Source organism: Micromys minutus (assembly GCF_963924665.1).
Source record: "Micromys minutus genome assembly, chromosome: 23".
Classification (NCBI taxonomy): domain Eukaryota; kingdom Metazoa; phylum Chordata; class Mammalia; order Rodentia; family Muridae; genus Micromys; species Micromys minutus.
This window is the reverse complement of record NC_137958.1, coordinates 17,546,375-17,569,572: the sequence shown is the minus strand read 5'-3', so window position 1 is coordinate 17,569,572 and position 23,198 is coordinate 17,546,375. Positions and strand designations below refer to the sequence as shown.

Genomic DNA, 23,198 nt, shown 5'->3' with positions numbered 1-23,198 from the left:
GGGCATAATAAGATATTTGTCCTCTGGCATGATAAGCAATTTATTTTAACTGTTAAGAGGGGAGGGATGCATGAAGCAAGGGGGGGGAGAGAAAGTGACAGAAGGAGGGAGAATAGGAGTATGCAGCTTGAGAGGTTCATCAGGGTTAGTGAATAGGAATGATTTCTCTGCAATCGTGAGGGCCCAATTCTGTATCTCCAGAACCTATTTAAGAATAGGGCACCTGACTCCTCCACTGGGTACTTGAGTCTCAATCCAATGGTCGTCTGCAAACATCCACCTCTGTATTTGTCAGGCTCTGGTAAACCTCTCTGGAGACAGCTATATCAGGCTCCTATCAGCATGTACTTCTTGACATCCTCAATATTGATTTAGTTTGGTAGCTCTTGAAGGGGTTTGCAACCCCATAAGAACAACAATATCAACCAATCCAAGCTCCCAGGGACCAACCCACCATCCAAAGAATACACATGGACGGACCCATGGCTTCAGCTGCAGATGTAGCAGAGGATAGTCTTGCTGGGTATCAATGGGAGGAGAAGCCCTTGGTCCTGCCAAGGTTCGATGCTCCAGTGTAGGGGAATGCCAGGGTGGGGAGGCAGGAGGGGATAGGTGGGTGGGTGAGTATCCTCATAAAAGCATGGAGTGGGGGATGGGATATGGAGGTTATGGAGGGGAAGCTAGAAAAAGAGATAATATTTGAAGTGTAAATAAAAATATTCAATAAAATAATAATAAAAAGAAGAACCGGGAATGTGCTCTTTTTTTCTAAAATACTTGCTGTATTTTTCTGGTCTTTGCACACATATTTATGTTCAGAGGGGGAAGTGTCAGGCTGCTTTCCTCTGATGGAAAATCTTCATTATTTTTGGCAAGGATGGTAACTTGGGAACGGATAGTGAATGTAAGTAAGGGTTTACTTGATTGTGTAAAGCTTATTAATCCCCATGTATGGCTCTTTTACACTATTACTTCCTAGTTAGCATTCATAGACATCCATTTAAAAAATACTGTTTCTCTGCAAAGATCTGGCAAGAGTTTCACAGAGAACATTAACTAAATATATTTGTTTGCTTACTTTTTAAAAAAATAGTATGTTTTCCCCCCAATTTTTTTTATTGGATATTCTTTGCATTTACATTTTAAATGTTATCTCATTCTCACGATTCCATTCCCCTGCCCCTCCCACTGCCTCCATGAAGGTATTTTTATATAGTGCAAGCTGGCCTTTGTCTTATGAGCCCCCCTCTTCAGCCTGCCTAAAGCTGTATTGCAGGTGTATGCCACCATGCCTGGATTGATCTGTTCTAAGTGATCTGTTTCTACTTATGCCTGTCTGGGAAGGGTGCTTGCCTTAGAAATTAGATAAATTGATCATCTTTACTTAAAATCATCTCTTCAATAACACAAAATGCCTTCAAATATTCTGGCAACTAGATAATACTGCATGCAACCCAATGAAGACAAGCAAATGTTCCAAGAAGCCCCCATTGGTTTCCATGGTTTTCTAAGGAGACAGTGGAAATTTCAATACTGGATGCTGTGTTCCTTAACGTATTTCAAAATAGAAAACTGTGCCAGTCATCAAGGTCAAACATTCACTCCCACCCCTGGTAGTATGTTGCATTTGTGAGGAACTCTCAAAGGAGTCTCTGCTATGTTCAGTGTGAACTTAGTAGACATACTTGTTAAAATAAGCTGTGTGTGTGTGTGTGTGTGTGTGTGGTGATGCATTTTAAAAATGTGTAGTTTTATCTTGAGCTGATCAGCTTTAGCAGATATTTGGCTATGGTGCTGCACGTCTTTAACTCTGAATATGTCTGCTAAAGACTCTTTCAAACCTTCCTCGATCCAAGTCCCATGTTGAAAGATTAAGTACAAAGGAATGCCTTTCTTAACATTTGACAGCCCTTTCCAAATCAATTATCATGAAGCGTTTGTTTTACTTTTGCTCTGGCTTTTGGTATTTATATAGTAGGGCAGCAGAAGGAGTCTATTTTATTGTAGTTCAGAAATAAGTTGTTTTATTTGAACAGTAAGTATGTGAACAATGACATCAGGCATTTTTATCATAGTTAAATGGTCTATGAACAAATCATTTATCATGGATAATATTTATCACTCATCAGATAATATTTATTGAGTGGCTTTAACAAGTTTCATAAGAAGTCTTAGTGATTAAAGTTACTTAGTTGCCCTAAGTAGTTGTAGGAAGATATCTTCATTCATCTAAATTATTTATTGTATGCACTGCAGACTTATGAAGTTCTTGTTGAGGTCATTTCTAGTAGTTGAATGTGAAATGAAATGAATACTGATATACTAATGCTGAATTTGATAGTTAGCAAAAGCACTAGCTTTGTGGTTAAAATTACGACACATTTCCAAGAAGTTAAAATGAGGAAAAATAAAAACCAAAATATTTAAGATTTTGTTTAGTTACAAATTCTTATTAAATTAATAGGTACAATAATGATTACTGTTTTCATATGTTATATCTCTTTGAAGCCTAATGAAACATATTTATGTGATATAATATTTACTTTTCATATAATACGTTTAAGATTTTATTTTCTACTACTTCTAAATTAGAATATTTTATGTGATCTATTTTTGTGCCTATGTTACATATGTGTGTGTGTGTGTGTGTGTGTGTGTGTGTGTGTGTGTGTGTGTATGTGTGTGTATAAATACATCTGTGTGCAGGCATGCATTGTGAAGGACAAAATTTGGCATGACCTTTTTTTCTTAATTATTCTGCCTTTTAGTTTCAGGAACAGCGTCTCTGAACCTGTAAACCATTGATTTGGCTAGACTATCTATCCAGTTATCTCCATGGATCTGCCTGTCTCTGTCCACCCTCACTGACCATCTGCTCTATGCTGGATTACAATACCCCCAACAGACTCAGTTTTTAAATTGGTGCTGCAAATCTAAACTCACATGTTTTACTTTCATGAGAGAGTAGCTTTATCGACTGAGCCATCTTCCCAGCCCCTCATCACCTTGGTTTTGTTACCATACTACCATATTTTTATTTTTATTTTTTTAGCAAAGAATGACTTTACAAAGTACTCTCTCATCAAAACCTTTAGAATATTCTCCTGAAGTGCCAAACATTGTGGTTTAGTATTGTAAGTCTATCATTTGTGAGACTAAACAGGAAGACAGTCCTCTGTCAAAAAAGGAAACTCAAACAATAATTATGATAATAATAACGATGATGATATAAAAGATGCTGTATTTTAAAAATATGTGAGTGAATTCTAAGATAAATAGCCAACTTAATGGTTTAAATGATGAGTATTTTATAATTGCATTTAAAAGTGGAATGTTCTTTAATTAGCTCTAGTTAGAAAATTCTTCAGCTGACAGAAAGTGAACTCTAGCAACAGAGGCTTCTCAGCTTGACCTTGAGATTAAAGTGGCTAAAATATTAGTGACATATTTTTTCCATATCATTGTGCAACAGATTTCCTTTGCTTAAATTAACCTTTTCATTAATATATTTTGACATATTCTCTCCTCTCTCTAAACTCCTCCTGGCTCCCTCTACTTCCATACCCACCCAACTTCATGTCCTTTTTTTTATTTGATTTTATTAAAGTGAGAATTCTTATAATGCAAGTGTTCTTGAAATTTAAAAATGGGCTATTTCTATGAAAATTATTTGTCTTTTATTGCTTTTTAAAATTTGCTTACTCCATGTTTTTCTGAATATTATGTTATTGCCTACAGCCATTCTTTCATATGCCAGATATTGATTTCCTAATGAGTTATTGTCATCTATATTTGTCATGACAAGCTTTTTTACTAAACATATTTCAACTTGTCCTTGAACTGAAGCCTCTATGTAGTGATTCAGATATAACTAGGTTTTATCCAATATTTCTCATACTGGATAATGAATGGTGATTTGAGGCAGAATGTCCTGCTTCCAGAAACCCCTTTGTGACATCTTTTTTTTTTTTTCTATCTAAAAGAAGAAACAGCCAAAAAACAATAGAGAATGCAATCTTTAAAACCTGTCTATATATGAATACATTCCATCAGGTAATGTCAAGTCAAAGCATGTCCATTTCTTTGGAATTAGCTTTGAATTAATTTTTCAGGGAAATTATCAGCTCATATCTACGAAGTATGGCTCTGACTTGTGTCAACTGGGACTGAGCTGTGGGTCACAAGATCACAGGAGCAACTTACCAAGGATAGTGCTAAAGAAGAACAGTACACCAGTGAATAGAGAAAAGAAGACAGACAAATACAGATAGAAGTGAGGAGATAAGGTGATTAAGGCTGGTGACATAAGTCTCGAAATACTAATAGAAGCAGGGTTTTCACTGGTATCCCTATCTAAACTCCATTCCACCTTTGGGACTCAAGTTCTTATTGCTGTCACCAGTTTGTGATGTAAGAACTTGTGCCTAATAGCTAAGTGTCTTAGTCTCTCTTATGTTTCTATGATAGAACAGGTCAATTGTAAGGTAGAGCATTATCTAAGCTTACAGTTCTGGAGCTGCAAGTTCAAAGCTGAGTCACAGCAAATGGCAAGGCGCTGATGCTGCATTGTACATCTTGGAAGGCAGAAGAACCAGTGGACATATGAGAAGAAGAAAAGTTACAAAGAGGCTGTACTTTATCCATCTACCTTCCGTAGAATGGATCCAGTCTTTGAAGGAAGTGTGAATGCTTCTTAATGATTTGATCACATTTGAAGTTCCACATCCCAGTACCAACATAATCAATGGCAACCACAATTCACCAGCAATCCAGAGCAAATGGCCATAATGAAATCATAGCAATGGTGGAAGCCTTCTTCTAATTTTAAAGTAAAGAACCTGTGGATTTTTTTGGTCCTGATTCCTATCAATCATAACATTATAGAAATATGTTCAATATATTAGTACAGGATTAATCTATCTTAGAGTTATTTTTATTCAAAGATGTTCCACATAAATATAGTTCTTTATATTATATTCATTTGATTCTAAATTATCCAACTTAATAGTTCTAACTTTGATGAAATATAGTTACTAAGACTATGAAATCTGTCTTACTTTACATCATAACAAAGACTTTTAGGTAATATTGAATTTAAATCGTGGAAGCTCAGTACAAACTACTATCTAAGTGTTCCTGTGTTTTATTTTTTATGAAGCTGTCATCTATTATCTCTCTATTCATCTGTCTATCTTCTACCTATCACTATCATCACCATATGTCATTTTATGTATTACTCACAAATAGCAACATACAGGTCAATCTCTGAACATTTTATTATCAAATAAATTTATTTATAAATCAGAATATTTCTGAGCTACAGCTCTATTTTCCAAAGGAAATACATAAACTATTAAACACATTAAGACAATTAGAGCAAAGTTATTATTGTAATAAATTTTAAGGGGAATTACCCATTGTCTCGCTGTGAGAGAATTCCCCTGGCTCACAGTTTAAAGTCACAATCCACATATTGGGAATGTCAAGATGTCAAAGGCTTGAAGTGCTGGTGCAAGTGATATCCATGGTCAGGAAGCAGGAAGCTTGAATGCATGATGCTTTGCCCCTTCTCTAACCATGCCCTCCTGTTCCCTGCCATGAAATTTTTGCCACTCATACCATGGGGACTTTCGATTTAGATTAAAATAATCAAGACCAAGGCATGTCCTGATGTCCATCTCCCACGATTTCTAGGTTTTATAGAGTTGATGAGATCTTTTGTCTAGTTTGTAACTGTTCTGTTTACCTTTATTGTTAATATTTACAAAGTTTGATAGAAAAATGGTAAACTCATGCAGTAGTTATCTTTCGTAAGCATAAGCATAGCCCAGAGAACTTAGTGAAATGAAACATCTATGTACAGATAAAGAAGAAACAAACTTAGGAAAAGAAGTTGTGAACAATCTTATACTGCTACTCGTAGAAAACATGTATAGACCATTCTGTACCTGTGAATGGAACCCATCTTGTTCTACAATGTTACACCACACAAAATTTAAGTTGGAAACAGTTTAATATGGTGAACAAAATGGCTTTTATCTAAAGATCATTGCATGACTATTTGTCATAATGAGGATTTAGGGTGTTTATATTTGAGTTTGTGAAACCAGTCAGATCTTTCCACATTTACTTTTTGTGATTATTTGAGGCGGGATGTGAGCACATTCCAGGAATCAATTCATGGTCTTCTCTCCTCAGCTTTTTAAGTGCTGGGATTTCTTATGTCCTGGCTTATTGGAAAATTAATTTTGTGATTATTTTAAAGTAACTGAAATATTTTATACAATTAAAACAAGCACAGACCAAATACATACATACCATCTACACATGGATTTATGTATGTATGTATATCCTGAGTGTATGTTAGAAAAAACTAGGAACAACTCAATTTTTTAAAATCCCCAAAATCTTCTTGATAAGAAAATAACATATCAACCTATGAAGCATTTACCATAATAAAGAAAAATGTTAATGATTAAATTGTTCAATTTGTATGTCCTGAAGAAACTTGTCTTTAAGAATGACACTATACTCATTTTAGAAGGAACTTATTTTAACATGTACCTCACAGAGCCATATGGAAGTAAATATCTTCACAAAACTTCTGGAAAAAAATTAGAGTTGAGTTGAAAGGAAGATTGGAATGAAAATAGTCATCTGTTAAGTTATATTTCTCACTCCATTTATTTATAATTTAAACTTTAAAATTAATTGAAAAACGTTCCTCACACCTCAAATGCACTGGGTACTGGAAGGATGATTGCATGCTACAGTTTCCTTTAAGCTCCTTTTTTTTTTTTTTTCCCCTATCGATAGCCCACAGTACTGTGAATGATACTGATGTCCCTATGGAAACAACTGAATGCATTCAAGGCCAAGGAGAAGGTTACAGGGGAACCAGCAATACCATTTGGAATGGAATTCCCTGTCAGCGCTGGGATTCTCAGTACCCTCACAAGCATGACATCACCCCAGAAAACTTCAAGTGCAAGTGAGTGGGTTTTAGAAAATGCTCCAAACTTCAGAGGATCCCAGGGAAATGCGGAAGGTTGCTTTTCGCTCACTCTCTTTGTATTACAACTTAATGGACTAGGTGTATTTCAGGGCAAAGTGGGGGATAGTCTTCTTTTCTGGCCTCAAATAACCATGTTTAACAAGCATTCTAGGTAATGATAGAGGGATGGTAATCATGTTTTATAAAAATACATCTTTAGGTTCTTCCTCATTACAATTTTGCTTATAAAGACTTATTTAAGAAGTTAATCTTTCACGATGACTGGTTTCAGACTAGATCCTTCTCAAGTTTTCCTGTTTGCATGAAGGCAAGGATTACATTTTCTTTCTTTTACAGTGAGGCGCACTTTGATTTCCATCAACGCTTTCTTCAAATTGCTAAGTTTTCAGCCATAAAAGTCTGGGAACAAAATTATTTTCAGTAGTGTAAGTGTTTCCAATTATTTCTGGATCTGGGCAGATAATGGGAATCAGAAGTATGTAAACTGATCAAATCAAAGAAACTGGCTTCCAGTATTAATTATATTGTGGACATGAACATTCCCTATAACTTTTTGCCCACCAGCTGTAGGAAGGCTGTAACAATATTGTCATGTTGTTCAACTTGTTGGAAGAAGCTTAAAAAAGTTGCTTTTAAAATGTATGACATACATAATATACAGAGTAACTTTGCTGAAATGGCACATATAAATAACCTATATTGCTTTTATATAATTGGCTTTGAATAGGACAACCTGACAACAGGATGGAGAACTCTACAATCTAGTGGTCCAGCTAGGAAGGAGATTTGTGGTGTGTGGAAGTGTGTGTTTATGTACTTGTGAGCAGTTGTTTTTGCTTGCTTGTTTTGCTTTTATTTTTTAAATTGGATGTTTTATTTACATCTCAAATGTTATTCTCCTTCCTAGTTTTCTCTCTAAAAACCCCTATCCCATCCCCCTCTCCCTGCTTCTATAAGAGTACTCCCCACCCACTTCACATCCCTGGCATTTCCCTACACTGGATCATTGACTCTCCACAGGACTACGGGGCTTCCCTCCAGGTGATGCCCTACAAGGCCATCCTCTGCTACATATGTAGCAAGAGCCATGGGTCTCTCCATGTGTACTCTTTGGATGGTGGTTTAGTTCCTGGGAACTCTGAGGAGTCTGGTTGGTTGATATTGTTGTTTTTCCTATGGGGCTGCAAATCCTCTCAGCTCCTTCAGTTCTTTTCCTAATTCCTCTATTGGGGTCTCCTTCCTCACCCCTGCCCCGCTCCTGCTCAATGCATTTTTTAACTCACTACATTGTATTCTGATTTTCATTGTTGTTAGTTTATAAGAACATAATTTATACTTGTCATTCTGGTGTAAATTTTCTCATGTCCTTCACAGGAATCTATTTTTTATTCCTCTCGCAGTATCTAACACCACAGCAAGAAATAACTATTAGATTAGCAAAAGCAGCAAAAACAAGAACAGATTAATAGACAGCACAAAGACGACCATGCTGTGTTATCTTTTGCTTATTGGAAAAATTCAAATAAAAATTGGTTTTTAACATACATATTAACATGAGGCCCACTCTGAGGCAGAGAACTAGTCACCTAATGAGCATTGAGAGGGAGAATTAGCCATCCCATGGGTGAACTCTTTAAACCTTGGCTGGTTACCCAATACAAAATGGTCAGGCCTGAAACCATAGTCACATAAACAACAAAGTGGAGTTGGAAGCTTATATTTATGTTTGTACATACATAACAATAGTGATCAAAGAAAAAGAGGCCATCAAATTTGGGAATTCGGTAGTGACAAGGGAGGGCATGGAGGGGCAGGACATAAGATGGGCTGGAGGAAGGAGAATGAATAAAAATGATGCAATTATATTTTAATTCAAAATGTTAAAATAAGTAAATGCATAATATAAATAAAAATACTGTTAAGCAAAACTGAGCATATGAAAATACGAAGTTAATGTTTATCTAGGAAGAAAAAAGTGATCATAAGAATTTATTTGCAAACTGCTTACTTGAAAATAAAACACTGAACATTAAATTCTATATCTTACTGGAATTTAAGACCTTCTTTCTTAATCAACTCAGTTGTCTAAAGTGTCCTGATATAAATTTCTCTCCTAAGTCTGGGATGCTGTAATACTATAAAAATGTGACACAATACTTTGCTCAGAACATTGGTTTTCTATTTTTTTTTCTTTCCAATCTAGCAGAAACAGGAGTTGTGGTTGGATGTTTCTTCTTCTATTAAACCAATTTTTCCCTCATAAATACAATACTGTAACTGAGCAATGCAATTTATGACAAACATACACACATGATGTAGTAATAAATTCCCTTCAGAAGTTATAAACAACTCCTCAACTAAGAAAATGGGGGCAATTGGGGCAATTCTCCATATCTGTTCCTGTCTGTTCTAAGCTAATCTGGGAATTTTAGGGATTGATTCTGAAGCCAGGCCATGAAGACTTTGGGAGTTTCAGATTGTCTTAATTACTTTGCTTTCAAATGAAAGGACAAATAAAATAACAGAGCAATTATGTATTTAACATTGTAAGCTTTTTGAATTATATGAAAAATATTATATATACCTTATATAAGCATAACAGTTTAAATATAATTTTATAATATTTTAAAGGATATAAAAATTTATGTTTTTCAGGGATGAGTTTGATAAGTGTAGGGGTTTGGATATGGGTTGTTATGTGACTTTTCCCACATTATGACTAACCATTGGTCATATTTTCACAGATACTTTTTTAACAGTTTGTGCCAAAATCTAGTCTGAGAAGATAGATTATTACTTATTGATTTTCTAGCTAAATGTAAGCTTATGCCTCAGAACTTTCCTGTTTCTTGTCTTCCATTTGGACATTAATGAAATTGAAAGGCTCTTAATTGTACTGGCATAATTACTATTCTTTCTGGATGATTATGCACGCATGCATGTTTCCACATTTTAATATCACAAGAAATAATAATGTGGCTGGTGAGAGAGCTTAGTGATGGAACATTTGTGGAGTAACTGAGAACATCTTGTTTTGATTTTTAGCACCACAGTAAGTAGATAAATATACCAGTAAAGTGGGTATAAAGAACTTTAATAGACATCTTAGACTAGGGAACTCTACATTGCTAATTAAACCACTGATCAAACATATATATGGCCTACACTGACAACTTCCTCTACTGTTAGTCATGTGTATTATAATTAAGTCATTGTTTAATAATTCTTAAGATAATAAGTGACTACAGAGAAAATGTTTTGATTAGAAGAAATATATACACCAAACTACATGTATCAAAGAAGTACATGAATCAAGGAAGAAAAGGACATTTATCTGAATGTTTGGATAGTTTCAAACTCCATTTTAAGTAACAAAAGTGGATATTAGTAAGTTTTCTTCTTCAAAGGGAATTATAATTTTCCCTATTTTATATATATATATATATATATATATAATATATAGTGGGAGTCAAACTTTGAGAGTGAGTGAGGAGAAATGAGAGCTGCTGCCTCTGTGGTCCCTCAGGCACCAGTGAACCTGGAAAACTCAGGTTCAGGAGACAGTGTTTATTTTACTACCCCACAGAGTGTGTTTGGTATATACAGAGTCCCAAGTTATTATCACTGTTCTAGTCCAAACCATTCATACATCTGGGATAGTAGAAATGTAGTGGTGCTAACTTCACCAGGCGATTTACCTTAACATGCTTCCTCTCAATAGGGACCTTCGAGAAAATTATTGCCGCAATCCAGATGGGGCTGAATCACCATGGTGTTTTACCACTGATCCAAACGTCCGAGTTGGCTACTGCTCTCAAATTCCCAAGTGTGACATGTCAAGTGGACAAGGTAAGGACAGTTTGTAGTATGGGCATGATTAAATCCAGGGTAAAGGAGGGAGGAGGACACATTCTATTTCTTGTTTAACTGGTCTTTAGACTTCCAAGGAAGATCACTAAGTTGGAATGGTATATTTTGTGTATTCATTCATTTGAAAGTATACTCAATATGTATTTAATCATGTAGCTAATTTACCATTATTCAAGGGAGGGCATAGTTCTAAGGACTGGCTATATAAAATCGGTACCAGTACACAAAACTAAATGCCCACCACCAGAGAACTACTTTCTTCCAGTTTTTTTTTTTTTTTTTGTGAACCTAGTCTTTAATAGCCAAGGTATTTCTACTTTTTGTAGATAGAAATCTGTAAGATGTAAATGATAGTGGACTAATCTAAGTGTGTGGCTACCTACCAGAGAGAAAATGAGCTGCAAATGACAGACAAAACATGTCATTCTCTTGTGTTTCCATGATTAGGGAGGTTCATCTGTGTATAGTGTAGGGTGATTTAAGAAAATCCAGGAGGGCAGAGAGCTGTGTCCTCCACCTTTACATGTATAAAGCATCCTGGCAAACAATAAATGCACATAGGAGACAAGGGAATACATACACATTTGAACAGAAAACTAATTCTGTCATTCTCGCTGTTACCAGATGAGCAAGAAGGGCAGCAAAGAAGGTTATAAAGACATTAGGGCTAATTTGTGTTGGCCTTATAGGAGCTCTCAGGGTTGATGAAATTGGGAAAGTATGTGATCTGATGTGAACTTCAGCTTCTTCATACTGGTGGCCTCAAGGAAATAGAAATCTCAGTGAGGATTACATATAAGTGGGCCAAAAAAGCCATTTCTGCAGATCCTGAAAAAGAAAGTTACTGGGATCTGGGTGGTAGTGTTTCCCTAACCTTCGGAGCAGGGTTAAGGGAAAATGCAACTGACTTGGAAATATAAAGACAGCTGATTCAGGGAGCAGGAGGAGACAGATTGAGTTCAGTCTGTGGAAATCATTAATCAGTTGCACCCTGAACACATATTGATGTGCAATAAATTGACAATCATAGTTTAATGATCGTATTCTGGTTCATCTAAACTTAAAAACTGATGACCAGTTTTCAAAAACGTCCATTTTCTGCCTTAATGTTCCATTTCTTAGGCTCATTGGCCTACACATGCTTCTGCCCTTTAACGTGTTCTCCAGTGCCAATGCTATGGAGAAGCTCTGAAAACAGACTTGTAGGATGAATCAGGAAAAAGTTTTTTTCAGTCAATTTCACTGTGTGTGCGATTTAAAGGTCAGCTAAAAATAACATTAAAACCAACAATTAAGGGACATTTGTTAGTATCTAAGTATTCTCCATGCCTGTCTCATTCACTAGGGCAGTTGCTGAAACTGGTACAAAAAAAATGAACTCAGCTGTTTTTATAACTTCTGGTTTGTACTGAGTTGTTTCTATACATACAGGATCACCTACAACAGAACCATGGAAGAGGATATATAAATATTTTATTTGGTATTTAAGTAGATGGTATTGCTTATCTAATGTATATATCTAACTGAAGACCAAAAATTTACATTAATGAACAAAGTAAGGTGCTCAAATTATTGAACAGATCATACAAGAGTCATTTAAACTTTTATAATAACCTGTACATTTTCCTATCTTTTCACTATTCAATTAATTTCAAACAGATAGGATAACAGTAAATTTACCTGATACATGCAAGAGTCTCCTATACTCTTTGAGGAATACTCGATGTAGAAAGCACAGAGCCACTATTTAGAAAGTACTGCCAGCCAATTTAATATCCAGCCTTGAAATTTTCTCACTTTTATGATAAATATACTATGCCAATCTGAAGCCATACCTATCAATCTTCTTATCCATTCACCCACCCATCTACTATCCATCCATCCATCCATCCATCCATCCATCCATCCATCCATCCATCCATCCATCTATCTATCTATCTATCTATCTATCTATCTATCTATCTATCTATCTATCTATCTATCTATTTCTGTCTTTTATATCTACCTACCTATTATAAGTCTATCTACTATAAATATTATAAATATATATTATAGGCTAATTAAATATTATAAATCTCTTTCTCTTTTTCTCTAAGCACAAACATGTAAATAAGTCTATATACAAACATACCCATTTACCTGTCCTAAACACAAACTTTGGAAATATGGTTACAGTAGTTAATTTTTAATTAAAATTCTATTCCTTCATCCCAGTGAGATCAAGAACCACACCACTTTTCATCTGAAAAAATTTTACACAATCTTGGGTATATAGAAATATAGAATCAAGCATTTATAAATCAAGCCTTTATAGCTAATATATCATAAAAATTATTGCAAAATATTTTGGGTATATATGTTTGATACTTTTTAAATATTAAATGAATTTTACATACTAATGAGATGAATGATTATTTTAACAAAAATAAAATCTTGCCTGAATATCTGATATTGCAAAACACAGAACGAAACCAATGCTTCTCAGAGTTGGTTTGATATTTTTGTTTTATAGCATTCAGTGTTGAAAATACCTTCACTTAAATAATTGATAAAAGGTAGATGTAGTTTAAGGCTGTTTTGGAAAATTTTACTAATGCTATTTTAATCTCGAGAAAAGATTCTTTTACCTATCTTATGAAACTCAAGTTAGTAACTCAAAGGATAATGAAAAAATTAACCCTTTAACTCCAAAGAATCTGATTTGTACTTATGTGCTGAGTGATGGAGATGGAAACATTCTTTATACCTTCTTCTCTGTCATTAAACTGCTACCTTTTCATAAGAACAGAGACACTTGTTAAGTACAGTGAAAGCAATGGCACTCACAGCATGAGTTCACAGCACATCTGAGTACAGGTATTTCTAGTAGTTGTCAGCATTGCAGTGACATGCGGGTGGAAATGTACATGTAGCATACAATATGTAGTATGTGCAGAATCAGAGCTGGTGTACATTATGAATCAGTGAAGTGAGCTCTGACAAAATAGAAAAGGGGCAATTTAAAGGGGCTTATGTTACTTATTTGAGCATTTTGAACATCAAGAGAAATGAGGAGTGAAATATACTTCATATATGTATATATGTATTTCATATTGGTGTATAAACACATATACAAATGTATAGGTTCATTTGAATAGAAATAGAATCTAAAGGTCTCTATGTATACTGCCAATTCTACAATTAATTCCCATGTGGAAGATTTACACAGAAAACTAGAAGTAGAACAATGAGTATTCCATGTGCAATACAGTAATAACTGACTCACAAAACCCATCAATACATGACTCATCATTTTGTGAAATTTGTTTAGAAATAGGATAGTTACTCATGTTCAAACCCTGGCAGAATTAGGATATGTTGTTATTGCTACATACCAAGAGAAGCTCTTCACTTCCATTGCATAACTGATGGACCAGATGCATCAGCTGTGATTCACCAAATTGACTCCATGTCCCAAAGCTTTCAAACTCTGCAGAGGACAACTTCATACCTGTCCAGTATTTCTGCCAAGCATCTTTAACTTGACCTCATAAATGAGAAAATAATCCGACCAAATGAAAGGAAAGAACATTTTTACAACAGCTGTCTTAAGTGACTCAGCACGTCACCATCACCCCCCGCCCCCCAAATCTAAACACAAGTAACTGACAGGCATAGGCTTTATCTTACTATTCTTGTACATTTTCTGTAGAGTGAAAAGTTTCAAAAACAATTCTGGGAACTACAAAGATTACTTTAAGCCTTTTTATTTCCTTGTTGTCCCAAAGAATAGCCTGCTTGATTATGATTTTATTGTGAGGGGTGTTATATAAACATTTGTAATTGGAATCGAAAGTGGACTGAGAATAGAGGCCGTAATCTGAGCTATTTCTCATTAATTCACAATGATCTTAATTTGTGTTTTCATTATTATGTTGATCTTGCTGTTTTCACATGCTTACAAAATATTTATGTTTTATTATTTACAATTGTAGTGAGTCTTGTGTATCTTAATCCTAGATTGTTACCGTGGCAATGGGAAAAATTACATGGGCAATTTATCCAAAACAAGGTCTGGACTTACATGTTCCATGTGGGACAAGAATATGGAGGACTTACACCGGTACATACATTTCTTTCTTTCTACCTATAGCGTTATGATAGTGCTACTGTGTATATTCAAATATACACAGGTATTTTCTTCTATTCTTTAACAGAGGGAGCCAATAGAAATAATAGATTGATCCTGTCTGTATAACTCAAATCAGATTTCTCTTTAGCTTTACTTTTTTTATGTATGTGATCTACCCAGTACATGTATGTTGAGTACTTGAAACACTTAATATTAGATCTGAAGCATAGTAGGTGCTGTGGGAAACAGAGAAATACAGACATGTAGTTTGATCTCAAATTTTATTGAGAATTTATTCTCACTGACAAAAGCTTTATGTAATTCAACAGTGTAGTGGCCAGGTCAAGGGTGATAATGTTAATTAAAGTGAGACTAAGAACAGTTTGTTAAATGAATCAGTAAGTGATCTTTTTATATGCATATTTATATTAAATATCCTTAAATTTTATGGAAACACAATCACTCTAGTAGCTATAATGTATAAAAATTTAAAGTCATTATGGAAATATACTTGTAACTTAAAATATTTATACACTTGAAATATACATATTTATGGTAGAAATGTTCTCAAGGAATGTAAGATCACATAGTTACTACAAATGGTATCAGCCTCTGTAAAAACATAAATGAAGACTAACACATAATTTCTACTTAAAACAGATTGGTGGTGAACACTAGCATATATACACACTAGAACCACAGAAAAGTTAAGTTAGTATTCTTTATGTAGATTCCTGCCACACAGCTTTTTATCACAATATTGTTATATGGAGGATATCTCTATTGTGAATGAGAAATCACGGGTTCTGAGAAGTTGGATCACTTCAGGTTGCATGTAAAGGCGGCCGATAGTTTTTGAATTAATTGAACTCACAAACGAATAGGAATGGAATAATGTTATGTTTGTAGACAGGATGTCAGTGTGTAATCCAAGCTGGCCTTTAGCTAATGATCACTGACAACTCAATTTTGAAAGTTCTGAGAGTACAGGTGTGCCAGTACTCTCACCACCACCTTCAGTTACTAACCACCTTCAGTTAAGCAGCCCTAGCTTTATTTTTGGAGGAACAATTAAAGGTCACATGAAGACATTACGGAGGAAATTAGTGAATTACTAAGTTGTACAGCATCATTTGGCTTAAGAAGCATTTACTCTAGGACCATGTAGACAAAGGTAGTAGACTTTGAAAGCAGCCATTGGTTCCAATGCCACCTCTACTATTCACAAGTCATGTGACTTACAATAATTAATCTTCTCTTGTGTTCTTTGTTTCCTCAAGTATAATACATATAGCATTGTCTTCAGTCTTCTCCTATAAGATCCACTGAGGTGTGTGTCAATCATAGCCAAACCAAGCATGTGGAAAACACACTGATGTTTTGCTTAGTTTGGAAAGTAAACCTACAATTGTAAAGGTGGTCCAGGTTTCCATGTGCAAGCTCTGTCCAGTTATATTTTAAATATTTAGTTATAATAAAAATAGTATTAATTACTGACACAAAACATTCATGTATACTTTATAGTGACTTGATCAGAATCAAGTCACTGAATGTAGAACTTGGCTTAGTTCATATTCTGGAGACAAATGTAACCAAAGATGTGACAAGAATGGTCATAAGCTTATGGAATAACAATTTTTTCTTTTGAAGTGAAGGTTAATCTGTAAGTTGGGACTTATGTGCAATTTGTTACTCACCTGTCAAAAACTATTTTGCCAATATTAAATCAAAAAAATTTAGAATTTAATTAGCAATTTATTTATAACTTTTTCATTTATCATGACAGTTATGGTCCATATGACTCTTCTTATATATTTGAAAGATAAAAAAATTTATAGTAGTTTATATTTTATATTTTATAATTTAATCTTCAAATTTGATACACTGAGGTTTTATGGAGTGTTCGTTTATCTTATGCATAATTTTTATTTTGCACTATAAATATTGTATAGAATCCATTGTGTAGAAAACCTCATAATAAATATAGTATTTATGGAGTCTTATTTTATAGTCCCTAAACTTCTTAACTGAAGTTGTGCTTCCAAACTATGAGAATAGCAACCAAAGGTTGTGTTGGATGTGTAATAAAAGAGGTGTGTTAAGATTACATCTACTTGTGACATTTTGTTTCTCTTGGCTGGAAGAGGCACTTCCCAATGTTTAACTTGTTTTTATAGTCATATCTTCTGGGAGCCAGATGCTAGCAAGCTAAATAAGAATTACTGCCGGAATCCTGATGATGATGCCCATGGACCTTGGTGCTACACAGGGAATCCTCTTATTCCTTGGGATTATTGCCCAATTTCCCGTTGTAAGTACATGTCATGTTCGTGTTCAGTTGGGCTATTTCAAATGTACTATATCTCCACTAAAACAGTCATTTAATCAGAGGTCACAGTGATGTAGGACTCTGCAATTGATTCCAAAATTGCTGTTTGCCAGAGAGCAATCCATGCAGTCCACATTCTGCCTCCTCTGTCTATTCTCTTCCTCTCCCCTCCCTTTTCTACTCTTCCCCCTCTCCTTCCCTTTCTACCCTTTTCTTCCCCCTTTTACCTGTCCCCTTCCCTCCCCTTTTCTTACTTCCCCTTCTCATTTTTCCTTGGCCCTCTTTTCTACCATTTCTTTTCTAAAGAAGAAGCAATTGAGCTTAGTATAAGTTTTCTTACTCTGAAAAATCTTTCTGCTCAAAATTAAGTAGTAAACTATCATGGTGCTAGATAAAAGACTCACCACAGCACGATCATTCCCTGTTCATCCTTGGACTACAGCAAAGCTTGTGGTGAACTTTCTAATTTTGCAAAGTTTGCAAAAAGACCTGGAATCATGTTTAACAAAATACCAAAATGCATGGAGGTTTAACTCTATTTTGTAAAATACATTTTATTATGAGTATTAAACTTTAATATTAAAGTTAACAAGATAAAATTCTTTAAAAATATTAATGTAATAGTCAAAGGTGCTAAGTATGGAATATATTTCATTAAAAGTGTGCTTCATATTTTATATTTAATGAAATACATGAATTCATAAAATGTGAGAATTCAGGAGGAAATGATAAAAATCAAACTTTTAGAATGACTACAGTTAACAAACAAATGCAAAGATATTAAACTAACAAGAAAGAAGACTGAAAGATCAAGAGAAAGAATTTTTAAATATCAACTGGCAAATAATAAAAATGATTATCAGTCCTCAGTATTGGGAAACATATAGACAATAGTGTCTTTCAGTGCTGTACTTCTTTGTGTTGTGAGCAATGCTGTCTACAAGTCAGGTTTGTCAAATGTATCAATAGGAATAAGAAAGCATATGTGTTTGCACTATAACACTTTTGGGGAAGCTGATCTGCAGACCATAGGACACTTGGTTTCCTTGCTGCTACCTGCTAGATGGCCAGAAGCAACATTTTCCCTACCAGTCCTAATGATCAGAAACAATGTCTCACAAGCAGAAAGGAGATCCTCACTAATTAAATACCTACATATATACACATATAAATACACATACACATATACTTATATCTATACATATATATATGCATACTTCATATACATACACACACACATATATATATATATGCATACATATACATGCACATACATACATACATACACACACAAACACACACACATGCATTGAAACAGATATGCATTCATCATCGAGTGAAAACCCAGATCAGAAAATAGGTGGTAAAAAAACATTTTTCTAATCTTTCAGTAGCTGTGTTCATAGTAACCGGGCTTCTACATCACCCTTAAAGGTCACTTTGAGGGCAGGAGAGATGGTTCTGTGTTTGCAAACACAAACTGCTTTTGGAGAGGACCAGCATCACAGTGGATGACTCAGGATTACCTGTAAATCCAGTTCCATGGGGGGCTGCTGTCTCTCTCCATTTCAGGCACCAGAACTATCCACAGAAACACACACAGTTGAATTAAATATACTGAGTTAAAAAAGTCATAAAACAAAATTTATTGTAAGAGTGTGTGCTTTTTAAATATCAATAAAAACCCTATTTAAAAATAGTTCAGTTGTTGAACAATTCAGAAATACGTATTTTAGGAATATCTGCAAAAATCTTCCCATTAAGAATATTTCTGGGCCATAAGTCGGATAAGTAGTAGACCCTCTTTTGAGCAAACTCAATGACCTGAGTTTAATCTCCAGATCTCATAACAGGAGAAAAGAATCATCTCTTAAACCAACTCTTATATTTACATGTTTATAGTATGTGCACAATGACACACACACACACACACACACACACACACACACACACACGCACACACACACACACACTAAATTAATTTTTAAAATGTTGTATTGAAAACATAATGCCACTTTTAAAAAAATGTAAATCCAGCTTTAATTTTTGCAAAACTTCATGTTGAGTTAAAGAGAAGCCAAGAAGAGCTTGCTGAAAGGAGCCTGATGTAGCTGTCTCCTGAGAGGCTCTGCTGAGCCTGAGGCAGATGCTCTCAGCCAACCATTGGATTGAGTGAGCACCAAGATCCTTATGGAGGAGTTAAGGAAAGGACTGAAGAGGCTGAAGGGGTTTGCAACACCATAGGAAGAACAACAATATTAACCAACCAGACTCTCCAGGTCCCCCAGAAACTAAACCACAAATAACCAAAGAGTACACATGGAGGGACCCATGGCTCCAGCTGCATATTTAGCAAAGGATGACCTTTTCTGGCATCAATGAAAGGGGAAAACCCAGGGTCCTATGAAGGCTCGATGCACCAGTGTAGGGGAATGCCAGTGTGATGAGCTGGAAGTGAGAGGGTGGGTAGGAGAGCATCCTAAAAGAAACAGGGAGAGGGAGGGGATAGAGGGTTTGTGTAGGGAAAACTGGGGAAGGGGATAGCATTTGAAATGTAAATAAATAAAATATCCAAAAATGAGAGATGATTTTTCTCCTCTTAACTAGAAATGCAATCTTGTTTTAGTATATAGGAAAATTAGTTATAATAATCAATAAATACCTCATATTTGCCACAAAGTTATACTTTTGTTATTACATTTTATGCCCTCTGGTTATATATAGTCTTTCCAATTTGATGATCTTTTCTAATAATTTTCACTTTTCCTGATTATTGATTTCATACCCTAAAAAGCTCTCCCAGATAAGATAGCTTCCATGCTTCAACAGCAAAACTGAACAAATCTACCTCAGCAGAAGTTAGGAGAAAAAAGTATTTTTAAATTAATATCTAAGAAATTGTTAATCTTTTGTAGCTCTGGGCTCCTAGCCAAGGCTTCCATGCTGTACCATCATTGTTGACTAACATCTGTCTCATCTTTCCTTTCTCTACACTTTCATATTCCTTCCTTGTATCATTCTGTAACATTCTATGATTAAAAATAACAAAGGCTTAAAGAGTATACAGCCATGGAAAAATAAAGAAGAAATATATGTTCTTTAAAATAGATTATGGTGATTTCCATGTTAAATCTAGTTCAATTTTGAACAAATTTATAGATCAGAGGAATTAAGCACTTGTGGCTTGACTTATAAACTTAAGATAGGCAGAAATCATGATTTTTCAAGTCTTAAAACACAGATATTGAACTGACTCGTGCAAACTAAAGTCATCAAGATGTTGTTGAAAGTTGTCAGTGTGTTGCTAGTGTTTGATTAAGTACTGTTACCAATAACTCATTTTTATTTCAATGTAAACTAAACATTGATTGCAATAAATATTTTCACACTGCCATTTTTCCAACTGATATTTATAGCCAGGATTTATTTACAGTTTCTCCCTGGTGAAAGGCTAATACAATTTATCTTTAGAAGATTTGAGTTCTTGTTATTTATTTAACCTCAGTTACAATATTCATCATTTTTTCACTATATATTTTTTTTCTCACAAAACATATTAAGATTTGTGTTTTTTAAAATTACCAAATATTATCTACCATATATTGTGGTGTGGAGTTTATCAAATAGAAAACAATGAAGAAATGGCTATGTATTTTTCTATGCTTATGTACACACAGACACAGACACAGACACACACACACACACACACACACACACACACACACACACATGTCTTAATGTATCGTGAGTAAACAGTAACCATTGAGAGTGGAGTAGTTGATTTCAACTCAAATAAGTATGAAAAAACGGTTCCATAGCTCTGTAAGTGTAGAAGCCAAGCTACTTACTGTATTTATGTCTTGTATTCTGTATTTGCAAAATTCTATCACGAGAGCTATATTTTTGCTTAGCTATTGTGAATAGAAGCTTATACGTACAAAATGGCCTTTATTTATTTATTATTATTAATGTTTATTGAGCTGCTGTTAAGAGCTCCTATTATATACAAATGCTTATATGATATGCGACTTATGCAAAATTATTTACCTATTGTTTCTTAATCTTAAGTGATTTGCAGTATGGAGGAAATAAACAGTCATGAAGCACTATAACCATGCTATGCATATACATTAATATTAATATATAAAATAATGCTGGGAAATAGATGTTTGGTTGGAGACATAAGCTATATTCGTAATAGTTTGGATTTCAGCTGAAATTTGGACTATAATAAATGAGGCTTATTCATGTTTTCAGTAAGAACCCAAACACTAGAGTCTAAGGCTTTTCAGACAGACACAGACACAGACACACACAAACACAAACACACACACACACACACACACACACACACACACACACTCACACAATATTTCAAACCTTTTGTAAGTAAATTTATAATTGACAAAAATTGCAGACTGTTTTCCTTCATATTTAAATTGAATCATAGACACAAAAATTATCTTTTCTCTTTAATTAATAAATATATTTATTCACATTATATCCTGAGCTTGGGTTCTCTTCCCTCCTTTTCTCATAGTCCACCCTTACAAATCTCTCTCTTTACTCTCACTCTTGTCCTTCAGAGAAGGTGAAGCCATCCTTGGGTACCACCCGGTCAGCCACTCTAATTTTCCTTGTTCATTTGTCAAATGTAAGTAGTGGAGTGGTTTGAGGAAGGAAAGCAAAGAAAGCAATGAGTAGCTGTTGTTGTATAGGGAGACAATATTCTAACAAACCCAGGAAACTACAATTTCAGAAGCTGGTTGTACCTGACATGTCAGCTTATTTTGAACTTTGAAATTACTGAACTAGAAGAATTATGATAACTGTTAATTATTACTAAACCATTAGTTATTAAAACTTCTGATATAAAATTTCTTTAAGTGTTTCAGACCAAATAAAGACATAACCATTGAAATAACCAGAGGTGGGAACTGATCATGTTTAATGTGGAATATATTGTAGAATACACATCTTAATCTTTGTTGTGAAAAATGTAAGAGATGAGTATCAAATTACTCAAACATTCAAGTAATAAACTTGAGTAGACCAATGAATATCTTTGCCGAGTTTGAGGCTACACATTGCCTCAGTCCATCTTTGTGCTATAAACCGAAAACCTAGTCCTCAGAGGACCCTAAGGGAATACCATCCAAATAAAGTAAAGGAAAATGATGGAATTTATGTTTGTCTGTATCTTTATCCACCTATATAATATCTCAACCTGGAAGCGAACATGAATCAAAACCCCTTTGCATGCATTAATTCTCTCAAGTACTCTCATAAATAACAATCACATTTGCATTCCAAAGGTGTCTATGTGTCATTATTGTTTTGTTGCTGGATTATCTGAGCTCAGGGCATTTCCAGGGATTAACGGCCAGCTGGGTCTAAACTGAGCCTGGCTGAACTCTATGCCATCAATTCTGAAGAGTTAAGACATAAAGCTTCAGGAAATGTCCTGCGTCTCATTCATTACTGTTCAAGTACTTCCAAAATCCTAGCATCTTTTAAGCTTTTCTTTATGCAGCAATTAAACTCCAGTAGAAAGTTCATGGAAAAGCAATAAGTCATGGGAGTTCAGGTAGAGGGTTTTTCCCCCCCAAACATCTGGAAAAGCTAATGTCTGGCATATTCTATCAACAAAAATAATTATTTACCCCGTTTCAACAGAGATGACATTAATTTCTATTTTCCAGATTCTTGCATAGGTTTAGAAAGCATCTGTATTCTCAATTATCTTCACTCAAATATAAATAAAATAGCTTTTAGAAAAAAAACAAATAGTTCAGATTGCAGTGAAAATAAAGCAGTCTACATGGAGTCTTTACTCAAACAATAATAACATGAATGCTAGTATATGAAACATC

At 34.6% G+C, this 23,198-nt stretch overlaps 1 protein-coding gene across 2 annotated transcripts in view; it reads left to right on the top strand.

The window, feature by feature from the left end:
• Positions 1-23,198, top strand: part of HGF (hepatocyte growth factor) — a gene marked incomplete at both ends in the record, with an annotated part of 76,431 nt that overhangs the window by 42,525 nt on the left and 10,708 nt on the right. For both annotated transcript variants that reach the window (XM_080936407.1, XM_080936406.1), the window contains 4 exons: positions 6,817-6,991; positions 10,737-10,864; positions 14,885-14,987; positions 17,174-17,307. In XM_080936407.1, the coding sequence (XP_080792533.1) occupies positions 6,817-6,991; positions 10,737-10,864; positions 14,885-14,987; positions 17,174-17,307 (540 nt within the window). The remainder of the gene's footprint in view (positions 1-6,816; positions 6,992-10,736; positions 10,865-14,884; positions 14,988-17,173; positions 17,308-23,198) is intronic.